This window comes from Pelmatolapia mariae, linkage group LG12, assembly GCF_036321145.2.
Source record: "Pelmatolapia mariae isolate MD_Pm_ZW linkage group LG12, Pm_UMD_F_2, whole genome shotgun sequence".
In the NCBI taxonomy this organism is placed as follows: domain Eukaryota; kingdom Metazoa; phylum Chordata; class Actinopteri; order Cichliformes; family Cichlidae; genus Pelmatolapia; species Pelmatolapia mariae.
The window spans coordinates 6,396,229-6,422,218 of NC_086237.1; the positions used below are offsets into that span (position 1 = coordinate 6,396,229).

The 25,990-nt window shown below is 39.6% G+C and overlaps 2 protein-coding genes across 2 annotated transcripts in view; one reads left to right on the top strand and one right to left on the bottom strand.

Annotated features, from left to right (window-relative positions):
* Nucleotides 1-1,707: 1,707 nt before the first annotated feature.
* LOC134638701 (nuclear receptor subfamily 5 group A member 2-like) lies at nt 1,708-18,562 on the top strand. Its single transcript, XM_063489526.1, has 7 exons — nt 1,708-1,729; nt 3,164-3,282; nt 3,603-3,744; nt 4,257-4,912; nt 12,555-12,674; nt 13,587-13,734; nt 18,309-18,562. Exons 1-7 carry the CDS (start codon nt 1,708-1,710, stop codon nt 18,560-18,562), a joined length of 1,461 nt encoding a protein of 486 aa, XP_063345596.1.
* Nucleotides 18,563-23,938: 5,376 nt separating this feature from the next.
* The window catches only part of adgrd2 (adhesion G protein-coupled receptor D2), a 57,845-nt gene continuing 55,793 nt past the window's right edge, over nt 23,939-25,990 (bottom strand). The window contains exon 25 of the mRNA XM_063490427.1: nt 23,939-24,040. Within this exon, the coding sequence (XP_063346497.1) occupies nt 24,033-24,040 (8 nt within the window). The 3' untranslated portion in view covers nt 23,939-24,032. The remainder of the gene's footprint in view (nt 24,041-25,990) is intronic.

A 25,990-nucleotide genomic window follows, 5' to 3' on the forward strand; every position in this document is an offset into this window, starting at 1 on the left:
TGAGTCTCAGTGGGCTGAAGGTAATGAAGGTTAGATAAATAAATAAAATGGAAACAGATGATCTGCTGTGGTGGCAAATAAAACAAGAACCCAGAAGAAGTGTGCTAAGCAGCAGACACTGAAATTTCATTTTACCAAAACTGAAGTAAAAAGTCCTTGTAGGTCATTACATAATATGCTATTACTCTGATAATCCATTAGAAATGTTAGTAAAGGCACCAAAAGCAAAGCATGGCAGAAATGCTGCACCAGGGAAACTATCCAAAGAGGTCAAAAGTGTTTTTCATCCCAGGCTGTAAATGCTGCAGTTTGTGGAACTTCATTTTTCTGCTCTGGATTTTGTCCTTTGGTAATACTGTCTTTATTACATCACTGGATCTGTTTTCTTGTAAACTGAAGAAAAACAAAACAAACAGGCCCACCTCCTCAAGGACAGTCAGCGGTCTATAAAACTGTTCTGATATGAATGAATGTGAGAGTTTTGCAGCACAACTGCAGTTACCATTGTGTTCATCCGGTCTTTAAAAATCACACTGGGGGCCTAACAGTTGAGGACTCTCAGCTTTGTCCGTCTCACAGTGACCCTCAGCGCCCTGACGGATCTTCAGGAGCCACCCACGGCTTCCTGCATCAGCTAACAATAGGCAGTTGGACTTTTTCTTTGCGCTTACCAAGCGAAATGACTTGTCAGAGTCAATTATTATTAATGGCGATGTGTATCGTTTTGCTGAAACACCCTCTTGTGTGCTGGCACCACTCTGTAGTATGTAATCAATCAGCAAGTGCAGATAATTATAGCAATCTGCCTCATGAAGTAGCAAACATGGTCTCAATAGCCAGTGTAACAATAAGCTGACAGACTTACTAAGCAATATCTATATGTAGGCCTATAAGGAGTTAGCCTGTAGCATAATTAGGTTAAGGGTTTTTAGGCTTATAAGATTAAACATAAACTCATTTTTATCACTTCTGATTACATAAAATGTGCAACACACTGACATAAAAACTAACAAAACTACAGTAACAATATATTTTAGAGTAATGTACAGAAATACGCTAAAACATTAAAACACCATGTTATCGTAGCCTGTTTCTTTTTTTTTTCCCAGTTATTATTATTATTAACGTTAAATTGTTTTAGGCCTACCAGAGTTGAAACATTTCTTTTTCTACTGTAATGCAACCACGTGGATCATTCAAATAATGAAAGAAGAAAACAAAGGTCGAAAGAAAACACGCGTGTTTTATTCTCTAAACGTCTAAAGCTGAGCGCTTTTCTAATCTTCTCTGACAATTTGTTCATTCACTTGCACGTTTAGTGCGTCTCCTCCATCGGCTCGGCTCTTCTGTCCAGGCATTTTTCTGTGGCTGCAGAGAGCATCTGTCACATGACTCGGCATCCACCAATAGCAGCGTGGCAGCCTAACTTTGGCGATAAGGGAATCGCAGTAAAGAGCGAGCGAAGGAAAGGAGTTTCACTCTGAGCTCTTGAATGGTCATCATCGTACTACACTTTCTATTGGCCCTTCTGGCTCCTAAAGCATCCCCGATATAGACAGCACTCACCCGGAATTCTGTTGGCCTTTCTTTCTTTCTTTCTTTTTTATTTTGTTCTCCTCTGCAGCCCATGCAAGGCTGCTGCAACACCTACATCCAGGTTTTAATCATCAGACAATCATCACTGCCTGCCTGCTGTCTGCTGCTCAAATGTTGGGAGACAAGGCTCACGGTAAGTGCCTCCGTTTTCCTACATGGCCTTCTACATTCCAGCTTCTGTCACCTTCAGAGCTGTGACTTTTTATTTTAACCAAATGCTTGTCAAGAAACAAAAATCAGCGACACGCAGTCAGAAAAATATTAAAAGAAATGCATAAGCTCCAAAGAGCGACAACGCGTCGTTTAATTATTAAGTTAATTAAGACTGTTTGAAAATAAGAAGGCAGCATTTTTTTTCCTCAATGCAAATTTCAATTAACTGAAACAATCATCAGTCCAGGAAAACATCTGTAATTTTTTTTACATTGTTTTAAAATCTTGAAATATTGCTGCTCTGTGAAAAATAAACAAAAAAATATGATATTGGTTATGATCTAATAATAATACTACCTGTAAAACTGCGAGTCCTCCACACTTCACTGTTCAGCGGCCTTCGTTTTCGTTTTACCGCCGATTCACTTCAGTATGTGCTGACAGTTTCTACAGAAACGTCAAAAACAAACGAACAAAAATGGTAAAAATAAAAAACTAAAAGTAAACATTTGGCCGGATAATAAATCACTCAACCGCCGTGTGTGTCTGTAGGTTCATGAACGACGTCAGCTTACGCAAAGTGACTGAACCAGATGAGACTCAGCAGCGGAGTCAGATCAGGTGAAAGCAACAAAACCACAACAACAAACTGTAGACACATTTCATTGTTAAGAATAGTTTGTCAGTTATTTAATAATGCAATAGAGAGAGTCTCATTGATGCCGATAGCGGCTGTATGTAGATTCATTTTTATTTTACTTTTCTTAATTTAAAATAAATAAATAAAAAACAGGTAGATATGCGTATAACGGTTTTTTTACGGTATGCCTACGTAGAGATGTGCTTCTCTAACAACACACAAAATTAAAGCTTAAATGTACTTAAATAACCTTTCGGGCAAAAGTCCTCACTTTGGATGAATACATCCGCTCTTGTGTTTTTCATCTAATTTGTTTTTATTTATTTTTTATTTTTATGTATTTAAAAAATATAATTTATTTATTTAAAATCTTACATAACCCAATAAGTCCACTCCTACATAACATTTATTTAACTGTATGATGGAAACACAATTCATAATTTGCATCTAGAAATGCGTGTAAAATAATTAAATGATTTATTGCAATTTATGTATGTAAACTTCTATTAGAAAAAATCATATTATCTTTATTTCATATCACATTCACATGAAAACAAACTGTCAAAGGTTGAGATGAAACTACAATAAATTGTAGGAAAATGAGTAAGTGCCGAAAAGTAAAAAGTCATGTTTGTTGGAATAATGCATAATATTACGCGAATCTGTATTTTTTTAAAATTCGTTTTTTATAATTGATAATTCTTTAAAAAACACGGCAGAAATAATTACCAGAGGCTATTTGCGTGGTAGACTTACTGTGCGTGTGTGTGGCAGGTGTGACTTTAAAGGTGATGGAGTACACATACGACGAGGACCTGGAAGAGCTGTGTCCTGTGTGCGGAGACAAAGTGTCTGGATATCACTACGGCCTGCTCACCTGTGAGAGCTGCAAGGTACGCAAACGGTAGCCATGCGCGAGGACATGTTTTTTTATTTATTTGAAAATTACCGCTAACCACAGACCCCGAAACCTGCTGCTAATTATTTCTTCTCCAGCTGTTAGAAATAACTGTTGAACTTTGTCTGAATTTGATTTTCGTGAAACATAAATGCCGGGGAAAATGGACACTTATGTTATCCCAATTTAGCTAACGTGTGGAGGCTTTAATGTTAATAAAATATGCTTCAAAATAATTAAATCTAAATACAAAAACGGCAGTCGCTCTCGACCTTTTATTTTGAAATCTAAAACCAGTGTGTCGCTCGTTTTCAGGGCTTCTTCAAGAGGACAGTGCAGAACAACAAGAGGTACACGTGTGCGGAAAACCAGGAGTGTAAAATAGACAAGACCCAGAGGAAAAGATGTCCCTTCTGTCGGTTCCAGAAATGCCTCAGTGTTGGGATGCGGCTGGAAGGTAAACTATTACAATAATAATAATAATAATAATAATAATAATGAAACAGGGACATTTTGCCTGTGATTTGCCACCATTTATTTTAATATGATAAAATAAATATAATAAATAATATTAAAGTCTATCTGAGTCCACTTCTTTATGCGATGGTGCTGGCTATCATGCAGTGTTTCCTGCACACATGGGATGGGATTAATTCCCAGACAGCAATGCAAAGGAAAGCACCTGCTTCCGTAGCAGAAAAACGACACATTCTTGTCTTGCTGATAAAATTCTGGAGACTCCCCGGGGAAGAAGGAGTAAAGCTGCACAGACTCCTCGGGGATTCTTCTCAGCCCTAAAAAGGGAAGCAAAAAAAAAAAAGACAGACAAGGCTGTTATTTACTTTGTAGGAATACTGTGAACAAGAGTTTAGTGCTCATAAAGCTCAGCACGTCTGCACAGTGTAAGAGACAGTAGATGATTTTTGGGTCTGTAAACCTGTTTTTCTCCTTTTGTCTCATGTGTGACAGCGGTGCGTGCAGACCGCATGCGTGGGGGTAGGAATAAATTTGGCCCCATGTACAAGAGAGACAGGGCCTTGAAACAGCAGAAGAAAGCTTTGATACGATCCAACGGTTTCAAGTTGGAGAGCACGGCTCCTCCGCCAGCCTCTCCTCTGCAGGCAGACTACGGCTTCACTGGCACCTTGCACACCCTTCCCACCATCTCTAAAAGCCTGCTCCCCTCCACCCCGAGCTCCATCACTACCACAGACTACGAGGCTAATCTCTACGGACCCCCGTCTTTGGGTATGGCCATGCAGTCACACGTGCCCCTCACCACCCAGTACCAGTACACAGCCTTTCCCGGAAGGGCAATTAAAGCCGAGTGTCCCGACTACACCAGCTCCCCTGAGACTCTTACAGGATACCCTTACCCAGACATGTACCCCTCAGCCTCGCCGCAACCCCCCAGCCTGCCGCCACTGGTTCTGGAGCTGCTGCGCTGTGACCCGGACGAGCTGGTCGTCCAGAACAAGATTGTGACTCACCTGCAACAGGAGCAAAACGGCCGGGGTCGGCTGGAAAAGCCCAGCACCTTCAGCCTCATGTGTCGGATGGCAGACCAGACTCTGTTCTCCATAGTGGAGTGGGCTCGGAGCTGCATCTTCTTTAAGGAGCTGAGGGTGAGTAGCAAACTCTTTACCGTGTCGAGTGTTTGAAATGAACTGTACACGGTTTCACTTGCAAAATATGTGACAAAGACACAATACATGTACATACAGACTCCATGCAGTATTTTAGTAAACCTGAGATTTACTAGAAAATGCTTCATAACCCAAAATTAGAATTTTCATGTGCGCTTTCACCCAAAAAGAATCTGTGTGTTTAGATTTGAGGGATGTTTTCTCAGACTCAGCCGCTTGAATCCCACATTTGGTTTTCCAAGAATTCACAAATAAAAACTGAAATAAAAGATATGAAAGAAAACACATATTGATCCAGTGACAATCAAGACAGTACCAATCATTAGTAAAAGCCGAACATTTCTGGAGATCTTTTATGGTTATGTCTAAAATATGCAGAAGTGAAAAAATAAAAGTTCATCACGCTCATAAAAGCTTTTTACAAGGACGACTGAATCCATTCTTCCTTTGTTTCTGTTTGCTTTTTGTCAGAAAAAGGGAACACGGTGCCGCGATGTTACTGTTTCTGAAAAGGATTAAGACGAGGGCTTGTTTTAAGTCTTTATTAATAAGTTCACAGGCTTTCAGACCCAACAAATGCATGAATGCAATTCAAATTTGATGAAGCTGGCGCCCACGGCTGACTCACAATCCACTCGCAGTCCATTCAGAAAGTGTTCACAGCACAACTGCTGCTGTTATCACGTTCTCACAGAGGCCGGGGTCTCGCTTGCTTGAATTCACGTGAATGCTATTTCTGATTTCACACTTCTCAAATGTCCCGTTAGTTGTTACTGCAGAGGAGAATTTCTTTTTCATAACTCTTAAAATATGTTTTTTTTCTCTAAATGAACAGAAAGAAGTGCTCTATTAAACTTCAATAATTATGATGTATGACAGTAATGACAGATTAAAGCAAAAACAAGGGTCTTTCTGAGGTGTTGAGCAACCAGAACAGCTTTAATTCTTCAAATCTCTCTAAATCTGCTGAAGGGAGAAACACCATTCTGCCAAAAAAATCTTCTTTTATTTGGTCGGGTATGCTGGTGACACATCATACAGGTGTTTGATTGGGCTGAGATCTGGTGTGTGTGAAGGCCAGTGCATAAACCTGATGATTGTGGCCCGTAGATGGGGATAAGCGAACCTAAACCATGGCAGCAAAATGCCTCACCAAGCATAACAAAGTCAACCTAAGGAATTGATCCTTTTCCTTTAATTTGTCACCAGTCCCATTATTACATTATATCATGTCCTGTTACAGTCAGTGCCTTCAATAAGTTTTTCTTGAAAAATCAGTGTTCCTGATATTGAACTGTTATTTACAACACTGTACAGCTCTAAAAAGCTGGAGTTGGACTAATTGGACTAGTTGGTCTGATGTCGTTTAGCTGTGTAACAGAGTACTTTCAGCCTTGCATTTCCTCCTGGTTGGTGATAATATCACACACACCTCAGAGCATAATGATCAAACATCTATCTGTGTGCCGACCTGTCTGTGTAAGCTGTAAGCTTTAGCAGCACAGTCAGAATGAAGTCAGAATTTACTGCGCTGCTGCTGATGGCGCTGCTGCACGCACACCTCGTATTCTGAGTGAAAATGGAGAATTATTATTCTTTCCTGACAAATCAGACAGGTAACACAACAAAGAAGAAAATATCACCTTCTTCAATAAGTCATGATATGATGTGTCTGTGCTGACGAACAATCATCTGTCAACCAGCCATGGCCAAAGGGATTCTACCAATTAAACAGTTTAACTAGCAACAAAAGGTTGATGCTGTCCTTGGTGTGATTTGGTCCTTGGTGTCTTTTCATCAGATGCAGTTTATTTACTTAGGTACAGTCAGAGCAGTTCTGCTCCTTTCCTGCTTCACACACAGTCACGTCTAGATATTTACTCCTGGGTCTGCCACAGGCTTGGATGTGAGGAGCCAGTGGTTCATATTCTTGCATGTGAAAAGCATTGAGTGGTTTCCTTATGACTGGATTTACTGCTTGCAGCAAAAAGATCATGCATACAGCAATTTATGCAGTCAAGTCAAAAACTAATCATGCAAAATTACCAAAAAAAGAAAACACAAGAAAATCTACATTGATCGTCAGATAAACCTTTCTTTGAGTCCAGCCTGCATGCAGGGAAATGGAATTTGAATTGTAACAGTTCTTTCCATTGAACTCAGTTTTTCTTTCTCCAGTGACAAACACTCACCCCCACCCCTCTCTCCCCCATTGTCAGAGGCCAAACAGTTATGTTTTTTAAAATGTTAAATATAAGAATGTTTTTCCAAAATCCATCATGGGTTTTGCTCTGGTCTACAGATCCGATGAATTTTTATCAACAGCCAGTGGAAATAATCCATAGTTCAAACAGCATAAATTTCAAAGTTGACATTCACTGTCAGTGGGTACAGTACTGATCTACCTTCATGTTTGATTTTGATCTTGGCATGCTTGGCTAAATGCTGCTAATTCTGACAAGTAAAGATAGCATTTAATCTTTTGCAACATTGCACAAAATAAATAGACGTAACATCTTATTAGTTTCAAACATTAAACACAGTATTAGGCCCTCTGATGTTTTTGTACGATTTTGTAAGCTCTTTGTGTGTGTATGTGTGTGTGTGTGTGTGTGTGTGTGTGTGTGTGTGTGTGTGTGTGTGTGTGTGTGTGTGTTTGGAAAGCTTTATTGAGTAAGTGTAGCTCACAGCCTTCCAGCTTTTATAACATTTTATTCGAGCTCACTGTCCTGCTCAAATAGCAACTCAAAGTATGAACTGAATGGACTAAAAATGATTATTTGTTTCTGAGAACATCGATGCATGCTGATTCATTTATTTTATTGTTACTTATTTATTGTTATTTTATTGTTACTTTGTATGTTTATTGTCTCAGAGACAAAGCTCCCATTGTGGGGATGATGGTTTTTTTGGTTGCATCTTCTCACACTAACACAACAAGGTATCTTTATACTGCGTTTGTGCCTGTGTGAGGGGATACTTGGCCAAACTGCTCCTCAGTCTCAGCAGCACAGGAGGAACACACAGCAGCTCATCATGTTTTGTTATCAACAAATATCATCAGAATATACAGTAAATTTGAATATCTGATCATTTTAATCCAGCTGCAGACATTTAATTCTTTCTTCACAGAAAAGTCACGAGTTAAAACAAAACTACTGATAATGTACAAAGTGTGTGTTGGTATACAGTTGACACAAGCACAGTACAAAGTTTTAATCAAGCAATACAAACAATTTATAATTTCAGATAAAGTAATGCAATTTTTTTGTTAAATGGGATAAATATCCTCTCAGTTTTAGTTAAAAGGATGTTCTAGTGTTTGGTCCTGACAGCTCCTCTAAGGAGGTCAGGACCTTGGCCTCCTCACCAGTAACATCAAATCATCTGCTTGGGATCATCTTTGACCAACATCTAAATATTGAATCTGACTAAGCTCACTAAGCTCGCTAAGCTCATCCAGTCTCGTTTCCTTCATCGAAGATATATTCCCCCAAAATCAAATCTTTACTGTCATTCAATCATCTGGAACTTTAACTGCTGCTCCTGCTTAGCCAGTTTCCTGTTGGTGCAGAATACAGCAGCAAGTCAACAACTACTCAGGACTCACATATCATACCTATTTGCGCTTTCCAGTTTGGCTGAATCTGTGGTTTGTTTTATACAACTGCTGAAAAGTCATTTTTAAAAATCTTTCCCTCTATATTGCATCTATTTGTAGGTATAGGAGTGTGTTGGAATTAATGTTGGACCGTATGGTTGGAACATGCATACTTATACATGCAACTTTTATTTGAGCTGAGGAGCACTTTTAACTCTGTGATATACAAATACATTTATAGTAATTATAATTATTATTACTACTTCACTTTATGTGAAGCAACAGTAGAGCGTTATGCTCAGCCTATCTATGTCTTCAGTGATTGTCAGAAACCCACTGCACTCATGGTGTCACAGTTTCACAAAACCAAAATTTACATTTTGTGGAAGAAACACAAAAAACAACACATTATGACAAAATGTGCACACGCTGGAACATTCCACAACATGCCCATTCCCAGTTATTAATTTACAGCTAGAAACATAATAATGGTAATTTATTCTCACCAATTATCAGTTATATTTTAAATAATGTAAATGGAGAATGTATTACTGGGGGGTGGGGGGTGGGGGGGTATACACCTCTGAAGATTAGCATGGGTTACGCAAATACTTCATGTTAGTCTTCAAATAATGCAAACTAATTAAAAACTGAATATAAGATACAAAGGTGATTTTCTTTTTGCTAATATCAAATTATTTACTCATACATATAACCCGGCAGCAGGAAATCAATGAGAGCTAACCTTAGCCTTCTGTAACCTTAGGCTTTGTTATTTAATATAAAACATTTTAATCAGACTTAGAAATAGTTGTAATTACACAGCATCTAATTTGTAGATTTAATTTAAAAAAGCACATTATTATAATTAGTAGTAGTCATAGTAGTAGTAGCAGGACTGCTAGTACATACTGCACAATTATTTTTCCTGCTTGGACATAATTAATCATGACAGAACAATAAAAAACAATAATAAATAAGCGTGCTTCTTTTTTAACCCATTGCTTGGCAGTTGGAAGGCAATGTGATGGTATTATAACATCTGATATATATAACATTCTTAGTAAGATATACTGTAAATGCATTTTCAAGGAAATATTGCTGGCTATAGAGAAACCTAAATCTGATAAACAACAGACTGAATATTTACTTTGGACTGGTTTGGTTCTCATGGACTTCATGAAACGTCTAATTTTAGATGTCACACTAAACAACAGCTTTCAAAACATAGTTATATCGCTTCAGATTTGAAATATGTTCTAATTTGCATTAATGTCTAATTCCCCATCCATAAAAGTTTTGTCAGGCCATGTACCAAAATACGGAAAAAGACGAATAATTCTGATTTTCCTCTTATATCCTTATTTTGAAGTGACAGCTTTTCTCACAAGTTTAATTTCCCTGCTAGGAGTCTCCTTTTATACACATCCGATGTACTTGTGTTGACAGTTACACCATTTTTATGCACAGTGGACAGCCAACATGGACAGTGAGAACAAAGCTGTGCATATTTTGCCAAGAAAGCCTCCCGCTGAAAGAGCCGTTTCCCTGGGCTGGATAATTACATTCCATGCAGACGATAACGGGGGAATGTCAGCTCTCCATCGCAGCTCTTCTCTGCGCTTGCCTACATTGTTACTAAATTATTTGCCGAATGAAAACTATCGATTGCTGCAATTTCCCCAGAGGTGGCCTTTGTCTGTCATATGTTTGACCTTCTACTCACCTGGTGATGATGGAAAACGTGGCTGAGATGCACACAATGAACACAAACGCTACTAAAGGCTGGAAATTTTACTTAAAATACATGTTATTCATGAAAATATGGACAGAAGGCAAAAACTGCATTTTGGAATGACTGCAGGGTCAAACTTATTAAAGATCACATCTAAATATTAAATCAAAAACTTTGGATTAGTTGAATGTTGCTTTCTGGTCATGAATTATTGCTTGTTTTCTTTGCTCCCCAGAGTGTGTGATATATTAGTGAACTTGCACTCAGAGTGTTACCGCAGTACTCCAAGTGTTTCGCTAGTTACTAAACACAGGTGCACAGCTAGAAACAATCCCCAGGTTTGTTTGAAAAACTGTCATATCACTTCTCTATCAAAGCTCAGAAGATAAATAACTGACTGATTGGCATGCAAGAAGCTCTGGTACTATATGCCCATGCTTGCACTGGTACTGCATGCAAATTTCTGTTCCAAAGTTGCCACTTTGACCAGAACTGTCAAAACTAATATATTTTCTTAAAAGTCACTAACACCATATTTGTTAGCTGGCAGGGCCAAGTCTAGCCTCTGCAACTCAAAATGTAATAGCTGTCTTTGGAAGATCAAGGCTGAAAACAGACCAAGTACATTCATCATTCTCTACCTCGAGAATAAAGCTGTGTTCATATCAAATCATTCTGCCTTGCAGTACTTGGGCCAGTATAGTTGCTGGAACACTTTTGGAACCCTTAACAGTTAAAACAAGGGTTCAGCTGATCGCTGGAATCAAGTTAAAGTGTTTTGAGACATAATCAATAAGTCCTCTGATTTAGATTTTTTTGTAGCCCTGTTCTTTTTTGCTGTTGTCGTTACAAAAAAGCAAACTTCAATCATATAGCTGTGGCTGTCCAATAAGAAGAAAGTAGCAAGAAGCCCAAATTATTACACCAAAGTGTTACTGCTTAATATGAACAGTTTAACCAAGTTAAAGACTTTATTTCATCAATGTGAAAACTAACTGATGACCAAATGACTCTATTGTCCGAGCAAGAAGCGATCTGTTAGGTTACTGCTAACACAACAAAGTATAGAAATAGAATTAGGGCTTGGTTTTGCCGTTGCTACATTCAGAATCTAGAAATGTTTGTTTCTAACTTTGCTTATAGCTTTTTTAACCATATAGGTGATGATTTTTAAAAATTCCTGAACTGCCAACCCTACCCCATCGCGTGACCTTTTCCACATGCAACACAGATATCGCTTGGGAAATATCATCATGGTTGGCTGCTTTGCAGAGGAACGGATACAGTATCAGCGTACGGTTGCGATGTCAGTAAAGGCAGTAGACTATGACAGATAACATTTACAGTTTCCTGTCATTTCATAAAATATGGCCCTCACAGGTAAAATATGACACTTGACACGTATATACCTGACATATCAGTTTCAACCCAGCAGAGACAGAAACATTAAGAATCCATGTGGCAAATGAAATAAATGCCTTCCTTCTACACTCAGCCTGCTATTTCTGAGCTTTTTTTGTGGGCTGCAGCTGAGTGTCCAACTTCTCTTGGAGAGGAAGCAAAGGAGGTCGCCGAGACCTCTTGCTTCCTTAACCCCTTCCTTTATCACTGCACGCCCAGACCCCCACCACTGCACCGGTGCAGATGAGTGTTGTGGCAAGATTGCAACCTCTGTGACTGATATATAGCTTCATTCAGATGGACTGTAATTCTGTCAGCTCCATGTCAGATGAATGGGGTCTGGGCCTATTAGCAGCTGCGACCGCAAAATTACTGACTGCTGTGTCCTTCACTTTACAGACAATATTGTGGCAGGAGGATTATGGGTGTGATACAGTTGGGTGGGGGGAAAACACATATGCACCCATCCCCCAGAGCAGAGGAGAGCAGAAAAGGGAAAGGTGGGGGTGCTGGGGAGAGGTGAGAAGGCTGGAGAGGTCTTAGGTGTTGCTGGGCCAGTATGAAAGGAGAGTACACACACACACACACACACACACACACACACACACACACACACACACACACACACACACACACACACACACAGACACTGTTTTTGCTATTAAAAGCCTAATTTTTTCCCCCATATTCCTTTTTTTTTTTTTTTTTACCAAATTGGTGACAGTGGTGTAAATATTTTTCGTCTTTCTGGTCAGAAACGAGCTTAATGTGAGAGCGAGTTTATCAAACAATATGAGATGTCCCTGCATGCTTTTGTTTTCCACTGAGTTCATCTTTGTTCTTTATCTGCTTTTCTTCCGTCTGTCTGTCTGCGTTTCCTGAAGGTGGGAGATCAAATGAAGCTGCTTCATAACTGCTGGTCTGAACTGCTCGTCCTGGATCACATTTTCAGACAAGTGCAACACGCAAAGGAAGACAGCATTCTGCTGGTGACCGGCCAGGAGGTAACAACTCCCTCGCACAACTTCCCATCAGCACACCACCCAGTGTGCTCCACACATTGCACTCCATCCAGAGGAGTTTTTTTTTTTACTGTTTTGGATAAAAATATATATACACTATGTTTAGCAGTATTCATTTATATTTCACTGGCTGTTGATATCTGTACTAACATATTCTTACTGATCCTAACAGTAGTTCAAATTCTAATGCAAAATCTCCATTCTCTAAACTAAATATATACAGAGACACATCTGTCTCATCAAAAAAACATATAGTTTTTTTATTTGCCAACAATTATTAGTGAAATTCAATAAACTTAACAGACATATAGAAAAAAAGGGAAAGTCTGGAAAGGCTGTTTATCCAATAAATCTCTCAAAGTCCAGTTTAGTGTTAAAGTTAAGGCTTTCTTTTGTTTTAGGCTTTCAAATCGTGGATCCTGCAATTTATGTTTCTTTGTCTTTATTTAATTCATCTTACTCGTACATCAGTGTTTGCAAGCATATATAATTCTGGTGGTTAGACTATCATTATTGTGAGGTGCAGGGAATCTGGAATTTCCCCTGGGATCGATATTGTCTACAAAATGGGTGCAGTTAACCTTGGGGAACAAGTAAGCTTTAGTGTTTGGAAAGTCAAATGCTTAACATGACACTGTGGAAAAAAATAAAATGTCACGCCTATGTACTCAGAGGTGATCCTAGCCTTTGGGCATTGAATGTAATCGTGTCCACCGGCTCACTGCTGCTCCGTCCAGGGGGGAGTGGATTTGTTAGCCACGTGCTAAATAGGCAAATACTTTAATCCTTTGATAGGCAAAAAATCCTCCAACGCACCAACCCGGGATATTTGTCTTTTGCTAAAGTCTCATGAATATAAGAGGCAAAGGAAATAACCAGTAGCCCGTGTTGCAGGTGGAGCTGTCATCCATCCTGTCTCAGGCTGAGGGGACACTCTCCAGTCTGGTCCAAAGAGGTCAGGAGCTGGCAGCGAGGCTGCGGGTGCTGCAGGTCGACCGCAGAGAGATCGCCTGTCTGAAATTCCTCCTCCTTTTCAACCCAAGTGAGTCATCTTGTTTGTGCATCATTGCTGCGATACAATGCGGGGATGCATTATGACAGCAAATAACTACCATCCGGCACCGTTATCGTTGCTTCCATCCAACTTACTACGATGTTTTTCACAAACTGCTGATAAGTTTATCAGCTTAGAGGCTGAAGGAGGAGACACAATACAGACATTTCAGATAGAAAGTCTCTTCTTCTAAAAATGATTATTTAAGTACAGTAAGAGGGAACCTATTGACCTTTTTTGCAAATAAAACTGTTTTGAAAAGTGTGGACTTATGTGTGTGGTCTGTAAATCACGCATTTTTCAAAGGCTAGCAGATGCAAAAATCAATCAACTTCATGGAGCTGCACGGCCATACTGATGCTGTCTTTTCTCAGATTGTGAATAGCAACACTGACATCCTAATGAAAAAAAATGTCACAATTGCAGATAATCTGCAGGAGCCTTTTTATCTATGAGGTTACAAGTGTTTTCCAAACTGGCCTTTTTCCCTCCAATAAATTCACTTAATTAAATTTCTAGGCTTGACAAAAGCTGTTATTAACAAAGACATCCTCCTCCATTGTCCACTAATGGCATTCAAAAGAAGCGTAATGGATGGGTCTATCATTTGATAGCAGGACCGGCATTCATGTAGCGGCTTGTGCAGATGGAGAGAGCATAAATGTGGCTCGAACAGATTCCCTGAAGTGTTTGCTGTTTAGCGCTGGCAAAGCAGGGAACAAAGAGCTTTTTGAATGAGGAGAGCACTTGTCATAGGCAGAAAATATTTGCTGCCTTTGGCAGTGGCTCCTTTGCTTGCTCTGTTGCTTTCCCTCATCTTCAGAGTCAGGTTTGTCAGGGGTAATTTAATTGCCCTTAAGCAGTTTGAAAAGATGATTCAGAACATTGATTCAAAACATTTAATTACTGCATGAATGGATTCTCAACGATGGGCTCAGCTGATGCTGAATGCCAGTCCACCAGAGGGCTCGGCTATTGTCTCACATGCACCACGCACACATAAAAACACACACGCAGCCACCCACACGCATTCACCTTACTAAATACATAAAGTATAGGTACATCATACACATAAAACCTAGTACGTAGTACACTGAAAAAAAGGCCATGTTGGATTTACTTAATTCAATAGTGAACATTGGTTGCACACAAATGTTTTGCTTTGGCAGAAACTTAAACAACTGAGTTAAATCAGCACAACTTATTCATATTCAATAAACCTGTGCATTCTGTGTTGATAAAACGCAATTGAAACATGTTTGGATGAAGTAAGTTGAGCTCTTGGAATATTTTAATCCTTCGCAATTTTGTCATTTTATTTCAACACTATTCAATAACTTTTAGCCCAGTACTACTTGGTCACTTAGATACTACATGTTGTCTTCATATTACATAATGTTCAACAAAGTCTAGAGTCTGGTTAACATAAAAATTGAATGGATCTACAACGACTACCATCCTCCTATCTTTATCCGGGTTGCAGGGGTATAACCCTGAAGTGAGAGGTTAAGAGGGGCAGGGATAGCTCAGTAGGTAGAGTGGTGGCCCCATGATCGAAAGGTCGGGGGTTCGATTCCCCTGAACAGCTACCCTGAGGTACCCCTGAGCAAGGTACCGTCCCTACACACTGCTCCCCGGGCGCCCAATGGCTGCCCACTGCTTCACTGAGTGAATGGGTTAAATGCAGAGAGGAATTTCCCCACGGGGCTCAATAAAGTACACTTTCTTCTTCTTCTAAGAGGACTGGACAGCTCTATCACATAGATACAAACAACCATTTGCACTCACATTCACAGGTAATTTAGAATCACCAATTAACCTAACTCTAACAACTACGTGACTTTTAACTGTGAGAGGAAACCAGAACACCCAGAGAGAAACCACTGCAAACTAGCCAGATTGTAGATTTGAACCCAAGACCTTCTTGCTGTGAGGAAACAGCACTAACCACCACGCCACCAATCCAGAATTAACAAAAGCAGGAAAGCTATGATTTCAAAGCTTGATGCAGAATTTTCTGTACGTTTTTGTCCTTTACAAGTTAAACCACAATAAATAGCGATAGAGTGTGTGTGTAGTTGTCTGCCTCCTATAACTCCACTGATTTTCCTGCAGCTTGAAATCTCGTGTGATCTTGTGAATTTCATGAGTCCAGCAACTAACCACTTTCACTAGATTGTATCACGTCATCTCAACAAGAACAAATTAAACAGATCCTACATAATTTAATTACATTCAAGATAGAAACATGAAATTTTTGTGTTCAAATTACAAGGAAGCCTTTTTAATGTAACAACCACCCAATTTACTTTTTTCAGTATACTGAAAAAAGTCGAGGCGGCTGCTCGACTTGACTGAGATGGATGCCCTCCTCAAACCACGATCCAAAGCGCGCGAGACTGAAATCTCTTGCAGTGTCGCGAGATTTAACATTGCTATATTATTGACTTACTTCAATCAAACATGATATGAACAATTTAATCTACCCTCTCTGCATATCATGTAGTTTCTACACTATATAGTTACACATAACTTTAAAGCATGAGGCACTTGTGTTAAATACATGCAAGATGCTTACATAAATCCAAGAGATGGCCAATCCCTTTTTTCCAGTGTATTTATCCCTCAAATGAGTGATTTATGAGCGCTTTTAAACCGATTTTGAAATAAAGCCTTGAGTCCTGCTGCACCTTTTGCTCTGAGAGGGAAAAAATGTTCTTTTCTTGGCCAGTTCTGGTTGGTCAGTAATGGCCTTTTCCAAAGTTAACCTTTAGTCCAAATTTGGCCAAAAAGTGAAGGCGACTTTTCATAATTAAAAAAAAAAAAATGTTAAAATTGAATATAGATCAGACCAGGTCATTGTGTGTTGCATGTTGAACTTGTATGACCCTCAAATCACTTGCAACACACGTTTTGGTCTTTGTATGCTACGTTTTTGCCAGCCCTTCCCAACCTCCACCCATCCATGGCCCATAATGGCCCCTACCTGTGCCTGGGTCTGCCGGAGGTCTCTTCCTGTTAAAAGGGCTTTATTTCTCCCCACCACCACTATTTAAAATGTTGGGTTGAATCACTGCTATATAAGTAAAACAGTTATACTTGGTAGTGGAGTGGTTAGCACTGATATGGAGAAAGGTCTGGATTCAAATCTGCTGTGTGTTTGAGGAATGCACACGTGTTCAGCGCTCTTCCTTTGTACCAGAGGTGACGTTCATTGTTGTCAAAAGCGTCTTTTTAACATATTTTTGCTGGGTGGGAACAGATTACAAACACCAACCACAAAGCTTATAGAGCCTTCATACCTGTGGCATAACGAGCTGTTCATGTTACCGATAATGCAACCTTCAAACTGGGCTGAAGTGAACCTTCAGCATCATCAAACAGCTAATAATATTGTTCATTCATCGTTTTGTGCTCATCACAACCAGGCCCCGCCCTTCGAGTTAACAGGATTGTTTCATTTGGGTCTGCATGATATGACTCTGGCTGCCTCAGTTTGTGTTTCTGATGCTATTGGTACAACTGCAATTTCAAGGTGAAAATGTGCAGCTGTGGTGAAGATGAAAAAACCCTGTATATATATATATATATATATATATATATATACATGTAAAGCCAAGGTTAACTTACATAACAGAACAATAGTTAGATACTGAAGAAATGTTTCTAAATGAAAATGGTCTTCTTTAACACAGAGTGCTGCCGGCTATGATCAGTGTGAATGTAAATCGCTCCATAAGCCTTTAAAGAGGTAACTAATTTTCACATTGGTGTGAAAAACATACATACAAATCTTTTCTGAAGCATCTCCCAGTCCTCTCTGGTCCATAGTTAGCTTTTGATAATAAAACTTTAGTCTCAAGAAGACAGAAATGTGCAGAACAAATCAAAAATGTAAGTTATTTTATTTCAAATGGCTAAATGGTGCTGAGTCAACGCTCATCACTGTGGTGACCCATGTAGGGTTTAGTCTAGGGCGTGGTTGTTTGTTAAGTCACAAACATAAAAAGATGTGTTTGTTAACTGGTAGATTTTTTCAAGTTTTGAAAAAGGAAACATCTGATGTCTTGTTCCAGCTCTACACTGTACTGATGTACTTCATCCCCATTTATAGCTGCCAAAGTTCACAAAAAAAATTAAACAGCTTTGATGATTGTTGGCTTGAATTCATATTTTTTGTACACTGATTGACTGACTGACTTTGGAGATATGCATTTTATACATAACATCCTCCATGTCTGACAAGTCATTCAGGGTGATGGGTAAGGTTTAACATTCTTTATAGAATTTTTTCCATAGTCTGAACAGGCTGCCAATGTCAAATTTTATATATGAGACAGACTTTACACAACATCTGCTAGAAAAGCCACATTTCTACTGCAAAAGTGTGTCTGTTTACATGTGACTTCAAACCCAGTATTAACCAAATCGACCTTGGTCTCCACCTTGGACAGCTCACCGGTGATGTGGCATATATTAATAAATGAATGATTTCTTTCTCCACTCGTCAGCCAGTTTGTAATTGCTCACACATTAACCTGAACTAACTTTGCTCTTTTTAGATGTAAAATTGCTGGAGAACCAGGCGTTTGTGGAGGGCGTCCAGGAGCAGGTGAACGCTGCTCTGCTGGAGTACACCCTGTCTGCCTACCCTCAGTTCCAAGAGAAGTTCAGCCAGCTGTTGGTACGGTTGCCGGAGCTGCGCTCCCTCAGCACGCAGGCCGAGGACTACCTATGCTACATGCACGTGAGTGGAGAGGTGCCCTGCAACAACCTGCTGATCGAGATGCTGCACGCTAAGAGGGCGTGTGTGTGAGGAGCGTGAGCAGGACGCTCCGCCACCATATATTATTTGTCTAGGTGAGAGTGTGTGTGTGGACGGAAAAGAGCGAGTGACAAAAATGTTGAATGACACTAGACAGGTTCCCCCGGGTCACCTTTGTGACACTTTTTATGTTTTGAGTTGGATGGAAAAAAAGTTCCTTAAAGTTTGGAATTATAAAGCTACGTGTGTGCTCACCGGTAGTTTGGAGATTTTGAATATTAATGTTTTCATGTCCTGCAGAGCTACATTAACGTGACCTTATACCTATAAACTGGATTTTCTAACTTGTTTTCAAGCATCTAAAGTTCGACTTGCGTATAGAGTTACATTCTATCTATTTTGAGCAAATATAACATGAATCCCAGACAAGATTTTCTACATTCCACAGAGCTGCCCATCAAACAGTTACTCTTCAGATACACGCCATTCATTGCCACCTTTTTCAATCTGTAACATTCACACCCAAAATATCTTTGTCATATCGCTACCAAACTTTGACAAGGCCTTCAGCGTGAAATTTGCCGTCACATCACTGGATGGAGGTATTTGCTGGATGAGCAAATGTTTACTTTTTACAGCAAATATTTGCTTTCTCTTTCCAAAGTAATATTTTAATACCTGAATGAGACGTTTTTGATCCCAGTATCTGATGCTACATCCTAGATGCTTATCCTAGATTATCTTTATTATTTTGATGATGTCATGTCGTCAGACTAGAGTAGCACTGCTAGAGAAGCCCAACAGACATAAATAAAGTTTAGCTTAAATCTATCTAGATGTTAATATATTGATAAACGCCAAGGCAGTCTTGAGAAAAACACATTAAGTGTTTTATCAAACAACAAGAACAGAAAATGAGAGAGAAAGGCAGAGAAGAGAGAGACAAACAAAGCAGGAGATAAAAGAGAGAAACTGTACACAGCAAATCTTTGGAGCGGAGAGGAGCCGACAGGAGCTACAATAGACACATCAGTGTGCACTTGGTAATGACAATGACAGCAAACACGTGAGAAGCAGAAGGAGGCGTCTGTAATGTTTGTCCTTCGGCTCAGTCCATAAAGATGCAGGAAGTAAAAGGTGCATCTGGTTTGGTTTCTTGGTAAAACTCCGTTCATCCATGAGAGTCATGTGCTCATTCACATTGGTGTCACTTTTCAACACATCGGGGTACACGCCATCAAGGAGCGATGAGTCTCACGCGGCTTTTGATCAGATGATCAAAACTTATTGCTTTCAGTAAGTTCCTTTGTTTTCAGAAAATTACAAAAGGAGGTGAAAACCCACATCTCAGTAGCCTCGACTGCTTTGTGCTTCTGAACTGAGGTTTAAGTCATTTAAATAGTTTCAGTTTTCCTTGAAAAAACATGATTTGAGCAAACATACAAAACAAATTTGTGAGCCACCATTGTCCATGTGGCGGATGGTAGCAGGACTGTTATATGACATATTAAAAGGAATGTTTGTGTCCTGACTTTGTTTAAGTTATTCACACTTTTCTGTCCTGTGTCACGCTTAAAGGGGACCTGTTCTGTTCACTTAGAGAGTAGCTTTAATTACAGTTACAAGTAATCGTTAATATAAATTACACTACTGGATACACTCACTTTGTTATCTATCTGAAACAAGCTCGTTTACCTTCCCCCCCCCCCCCCCCCCCCCCCTTTAAATGGTGGGTGGAGCTTCTGTGGTCACAGCCAGGTGACCATGTTTGGGATGCACACATTCAAACTTATTAATAACTGAATTATTGGCAGCTTCTAAAAACAAAACAAAACACTGAAAAGTATAATATTGTATTATTGTTGTACCTTACAGTACAAAGCACCTTGATTTGGTGCTATATGAATAAAACTGAAGTGAAACATAAGAGAAGGATATTGATGAATCTGGTTAAACTCATTTCAGCTTCACTTAACATGCTTGAATAAATAATTACAGACCTAAATGTTTTCAGAGGGAAAACATTTAGGCTCACAGGGATTTCTCTTTATTTGACTTCATTATTTGAATGTTTAATATGAACATCCACCACTGTAACAGGATACAAGACAAAATATAAAATTGGGAACTCCACTATAGATTTCCTTTAAGTGACGGCAATATTTAGAGATATCTGATGAATAATGCATTTACTTGTTTGTTTGTTTTTAAAATTATGTATATAAACAAAAATCAGGTGTTATTCTCATTTGTTGAAATTTGACCTCCAATTTTCAGGATAAATAGTTAATTTGTTTATTCAGCCTTAAGAATGTTAGAAGAAGTTATTTATCTTCATTTTCCACCCACTACTCAGTGATGTATCCATTCTGATGACATCATCACGGATCGGGTAGTGACAGTGCTCAACGAGAGCAGCGAGACAAAGCTAGCTTACAACAACCTGTACAGCTGACCTGTTGTTGTTGACGTGTTGCTTAGTGGGCATTTCTCTTTTCCGTAGATACAGATTTAGTGAGCACTATGTGAAAGAGCAATGTGTGCAACGACTCGTGGAGCCATCAGAGAAACGTTGTACCACAAAGAATAATGACAGTGTGCTTTAAACCGAGGCAGTCTGGCATCCACTGCATCGCAACCCTGAAGTCTGTGTTTGTAGCATCATCTGTGGCACTTCCTTTGTTGAAAAGTAACACTTGTGTGTTCTGTCCCACACTGGGTTAGGGTCTCACACAGTCAGAGTGGCAGTGAGAGTTAAAAACAGAGTCAGATGTTTTAATGTTGTGCAGCTGTTTAAGATCATTTGTTATTGGTCCACTGATGTGGGCGTCTACCAAGACAATCATTCCTCCAGCCTTACCTTTACGTCTGTCACACCACCTGCACACACACACACCTGCACACACACACACACACACATACACACTTAGTGTTCCAATTGAGATAGTTATGTGTAATCACTCTGTATAGTATATTTATGTTGTGAAGTGAATATCTGCTGCAAGATAAAGATACATTTCAGCACAAAAAAGTTCTCTGCTTTATGTTGAGGTCAAATTGCTACTATTGTGGAACTGATTCTCTTGTTTTCACTTTCTTTGTTCTGGTCTTGGTTCACTCTTTTTTTTCCTGTGAGTTGAGCGTCTGTCCTGTCTTAAACTGAAGTGCTTTTCTCCCCAAAGAGAGAGTGACCAAAATCTTTTTTCGTTTTTTAAATATATTTTATTGTAACAGCATCAAACCAATAAAAAAAATCAATGAAGTAAAGCTCGATTGGTGTGTGGGCTGTTTTTACACAACATTCATCAGCTTTGCACAAAAGGCACAGAGCCTTCTCTTACTGTGGAAATACAGTATTCCCATCAGTTATGTTATGTTGTAAAACATGAGTGACATCCTGACAGGAATGTCAGTAGTTTGAAATATACAACAGTTATACTGACAGTTCTTCCAAAGGGTAACACGTCTTTTAAAGATGTTTTTATTTATGCATTTAAAAAATATTTTTAACCTCCCAACATCTACCAGCTGATCAGTGACCTGTCTAGGGTTTGTTTGTTAGCCACATGCTAAACAGGCAGACTAGACGTCTGACAAACAACATGTTTCTGTCTAAAGCTTCTATTGGCCTTTCAAATAAAATTCTATTTAAAGGTGTAGATGTTAATTTAATCACAGACAGTTCGCCAATGATCTGGTGGATATTAAGCGATTAAGGCTGCCAGAACAGAAATTGTCTTCCTCTACTGTCCAACTACATAATCTCTAAATATGCATGATCTATAAAAACATGTAAAATTCTTACTTTGATATCTGAACAGTATGTTGATTTTTCCCCCTCCACATACTGAGACCGTTATTGCTGTAGAACAAAAGGTAATACACGAGCATACAGTCACTGTGGCAAATAACACGAGTCAGATACATCCAATTTAAGACGTTCTCCCACACAAACATACTCATTGCTCCACTTGTTTGTTGAGATCTGGTCAGTACAAATCTGTGTTTTACACGCCACATGTTGAACTGTACGTCTACAGTCTTACTTTATGAACATTAAACCCACATTAATAATCTGGGTGGTACACTGAATTTGTTCCTTTTTCTCATCTTTAATGCTGAGCCTGAATCGGAGCTATTTCCACTGAACTTGTGGACAGGGGGAAGCAGAATGAAGCCTAGCATTTACTGTGCATGAAATTTAAATGAATGAGAGAGCAACATGTCTAAATGTGTCTAAATGGAAAATATGATTAGATCTCATATACAAAGACACTTGCACATGGTTGTATTAGAAATTCTTTTGTAATATTGTTCCATTATGGCAGCAGCTTCCAGTTGTTCCTGTTGTTTCCTGAATATGATGCAGAATTCCCTGGAACAGTTTTCAGGGAGGTACTTTAGATCTGCAATCACAGAAACCTGGAAAAAGCTCTAACTGACTGACAACAGGAGCACCGCGAAACACCTCAGAGCTGATGTTATTTGGGTGAAGTGAGGGTGAAGGTTACTGTGGCAAAATATTTCTACACACATTTAAACAAGTGGCCACAAACTCAAAGGTCTCCCGAGACAAAAACGAAACATCACTAATTTGTGTCTGATTATATGTACCTGTATATAAAAGATGGACACAGATAAGTTTCCTCGTGTTTTTATGGACTCAGTATTTTGCAGCCTTAATGTTGATGTTTTGGTGGAATCGTGCTGGTGTTCTGTGCAGGCCCGATCCACAGATATGTGCTAATTAGTGCTTAGCTGAAGACAGACTAATAAATGCGGACCAAAATGGAGCACACTGCCCCACACAGTATTTGTCAGATAACGCTGATGGTGGAGGAGTTAGCACACACCTGTTGGTTACAGGTGCCTGTCAGTAAAAGCAGCATCAGGCTGTAAACATGCTTTTTAATGCTGTCGAGTTTACGGGGACTGATTTGGATTTGGAGCCTGCCTCAAGTGTCACGTGGAGAGACTGCAGTCTTAGGCACTTTGGTGTTGGCTCTATTCTGCTTGGATTTTTTTTAATTAAAAAAAAAAAGTTCAATTACCTTGATAAAAATTCCTGACATCACACTTGTGCCCTTTTCTCTCATTAACAAAAGATGGAATGATAGAATCTATCGCTGCGCTGCGGGTCACCTGTTGGACATTGGATTTGCTCAAAGTTAAGTGTGAGGTCGTAAAACCTGCTTCTGATTTTGCACCTTGAACTGAAAAACATGGACACATTGTTCTGGAGCGGTTGGAAGCAACAACAGTGAAAAACCAGAGCACATTTTTGCGTGTGGACTGCGTGTCCTGGGATTTAAAAGCCTCTTCAGTCCAACATTTGCCAGATATCAAATGAGTAAATTGTCAGACGGATTCTGATGAGATCTGAGAAGAGGACAGTGACGGCATCGGGGCTTCATCTTCATCCATTTTTCTCCTCCTGCAGTGTGCGGTCCTCTTTCAGCGTGATGACAACGATGAAGATGCGTGTGTAGATACTGAGTATAGGTTCCACTCCATTTGTAGTTCAACAACCTGCGTTGAAATAGCAAAGTGAAAGGCATTAGCTATGACTCCCGGCTCCGTCTGACATTTAATGTTGTCTGTGTTACGGGAGTGAGAGCATGTTTGTGTACAAAAGAGAAGAGAGGGACAGAGAGGAATGAAAGGCTGAGCGAGAGAGAGCAGGTGCTGGAGTGGTTAATGGCTGACAGCATGAATGGCCAGCGCTGAATTTTTCTGATTAAGGGAATGAACTTCTGCTTTGTCTCTGCTGTCAACAATGAACGCCCGCAGCACTCCAAACCATCGTCCTAGGCGCCTAAACATTTAATGAATCTATTCCAAACTTCCTTCTCTCTACCGGCGGCCAATTTGGAGCCATTGAAGACAACCTAGCCCTCTGGAAATATGGGGACCATCTGTTGTGTGTGTCTGCACATTCATCTTTATGAAAGACAGCTATGCGGCCTAATGCTACACACTAAGCAGGAAATAGAGACAATGGGAGAAAAGGTAACCTGCCCCTCCTTAATTTTTGCACCTCAGCTCTCTCTCTATTAAATGTGGATTTTCTTCACACCATTGGAAGGAATCTCATCATCCTAAGTGAAAAATTACAGCTACTATGTTTTCTTCTGCTCTCTGTGCAACAAGCATTGAAATTACTCTAAAAACAGCATTCCACATTCTAACAGCATTATAGAGCTCTTATACTATTAAAAGATAATATCAACAAAAGCCCACTGAAGTATATGAGTCACTTCATTCAGCCAACTCAAATGTCAAATGAGGAATTTGAATGAGCATAATTGCAGATGCTTATTTCTATTTTGTTCTCAAGGCTTTTTTGAATACGCCGTGTAGTGTGATTTGAAGGCAGATAAAGAAGAAACAGGTAGGACTCGAAGCACTCCTAACACTGGAAGCTGTGAAGGCACAGAGGCCACAGATGGATATTGGGATTTAAAAAGGTAGAGGCAGCCAACAGCACGCAGTCATTTTCAGAAACCTATAGGTGATGGCATTGACCAAACTCATCTCACAAAGAGTGAATAAACGCAGCTCTGCCATCAGAGGTTCTCTGATCAGAAAGATCACAGAAGTCGCTGCTTCAGTATGGAGCACCCACCACCAGGCCAGGGTTAAGGTTTCATATGCACATAGAAACAAAGGTTTAATTACACACTCTTTCTATACGTCAGTGTAATGGTAGGTAGACTTGTACCGACTGCTCAAGCTGCTTTAACTTTACACACCAATTACAGTTCATCTACGGGCTTCAGTATCTTGCCCAAGGACACTTACAACTGCACACTGGAGGAACAAGGGGCAGGTTGTCCCCACATCAGGTAGTGCAGGGACAACCTGAACCAACTGATGAGCCACAGCTAAGCCACAAGGACAGTTGTTGGCTACTATACAACAACTGGATATTAAGTGGTCAACAATGCAATTTACTTCTCTGGTACTGACGCCGACAATGAGCTGATAGGATTTCACAGATTTCATTTATTTTATGACCCCCTGAAATCCTGTGATTGTCTGATTTTTGCACACCGTGATAAATCCAGTTTGCCTGTCTGAAATGGAGAGCACCAAGTGAAGTCTGTGAGCGAGTTCAGGCATACATCATTTACACTCACATGCACCCACTCCTCGTGTCATATACCAAATATATCCTCCCTGTCTGGCAGACTATTTAAGCTACCTGGGCCTGGTGCTTCAATGCTCCTACACTCGTGTGTGTTTGAACCCAGATGCCAAGCCGACTGTATTCCTCTTCTGTAATATAGTAATCAAATTTGAGGCCGACTGAACTAATGATTCTATGTTTCGACACACAGTTTAAATGATCCCAGCAACAGACTTCAAATCAATTCAACTCAAAAATATTCATATTTTCAACAACTGCTGTTTTTTTCAGAGAGGGTGTCTCTGTGTGAAGAAGAGCTCCTGCTACTGTTTACTGTGGAGTTCAGTCAC

Bases quoted from the DNA above. Each gene is read 5' to 3' on its own strand.
- LOC134638701 (XM_063489526.1), top strand. From the start codon at position 1,708: ATGTTGGGAGACAAGGCTCACG. The intron at 12,675-13,586 runs GTAACAACTCCC...CCCGTGTTGCAG, and splicing joins TGCTGGTGACCGGCCAGGAG to GTGGAGCTGTCATCCATCCT. The intron at 13,735-18,308 runs GTGAGTCATCTT...TGCTCTTTTTAG, and splicing joins CCTCCTCCTTTTCAACCCAA to ATGTAAAATTGCTGGAGAAC.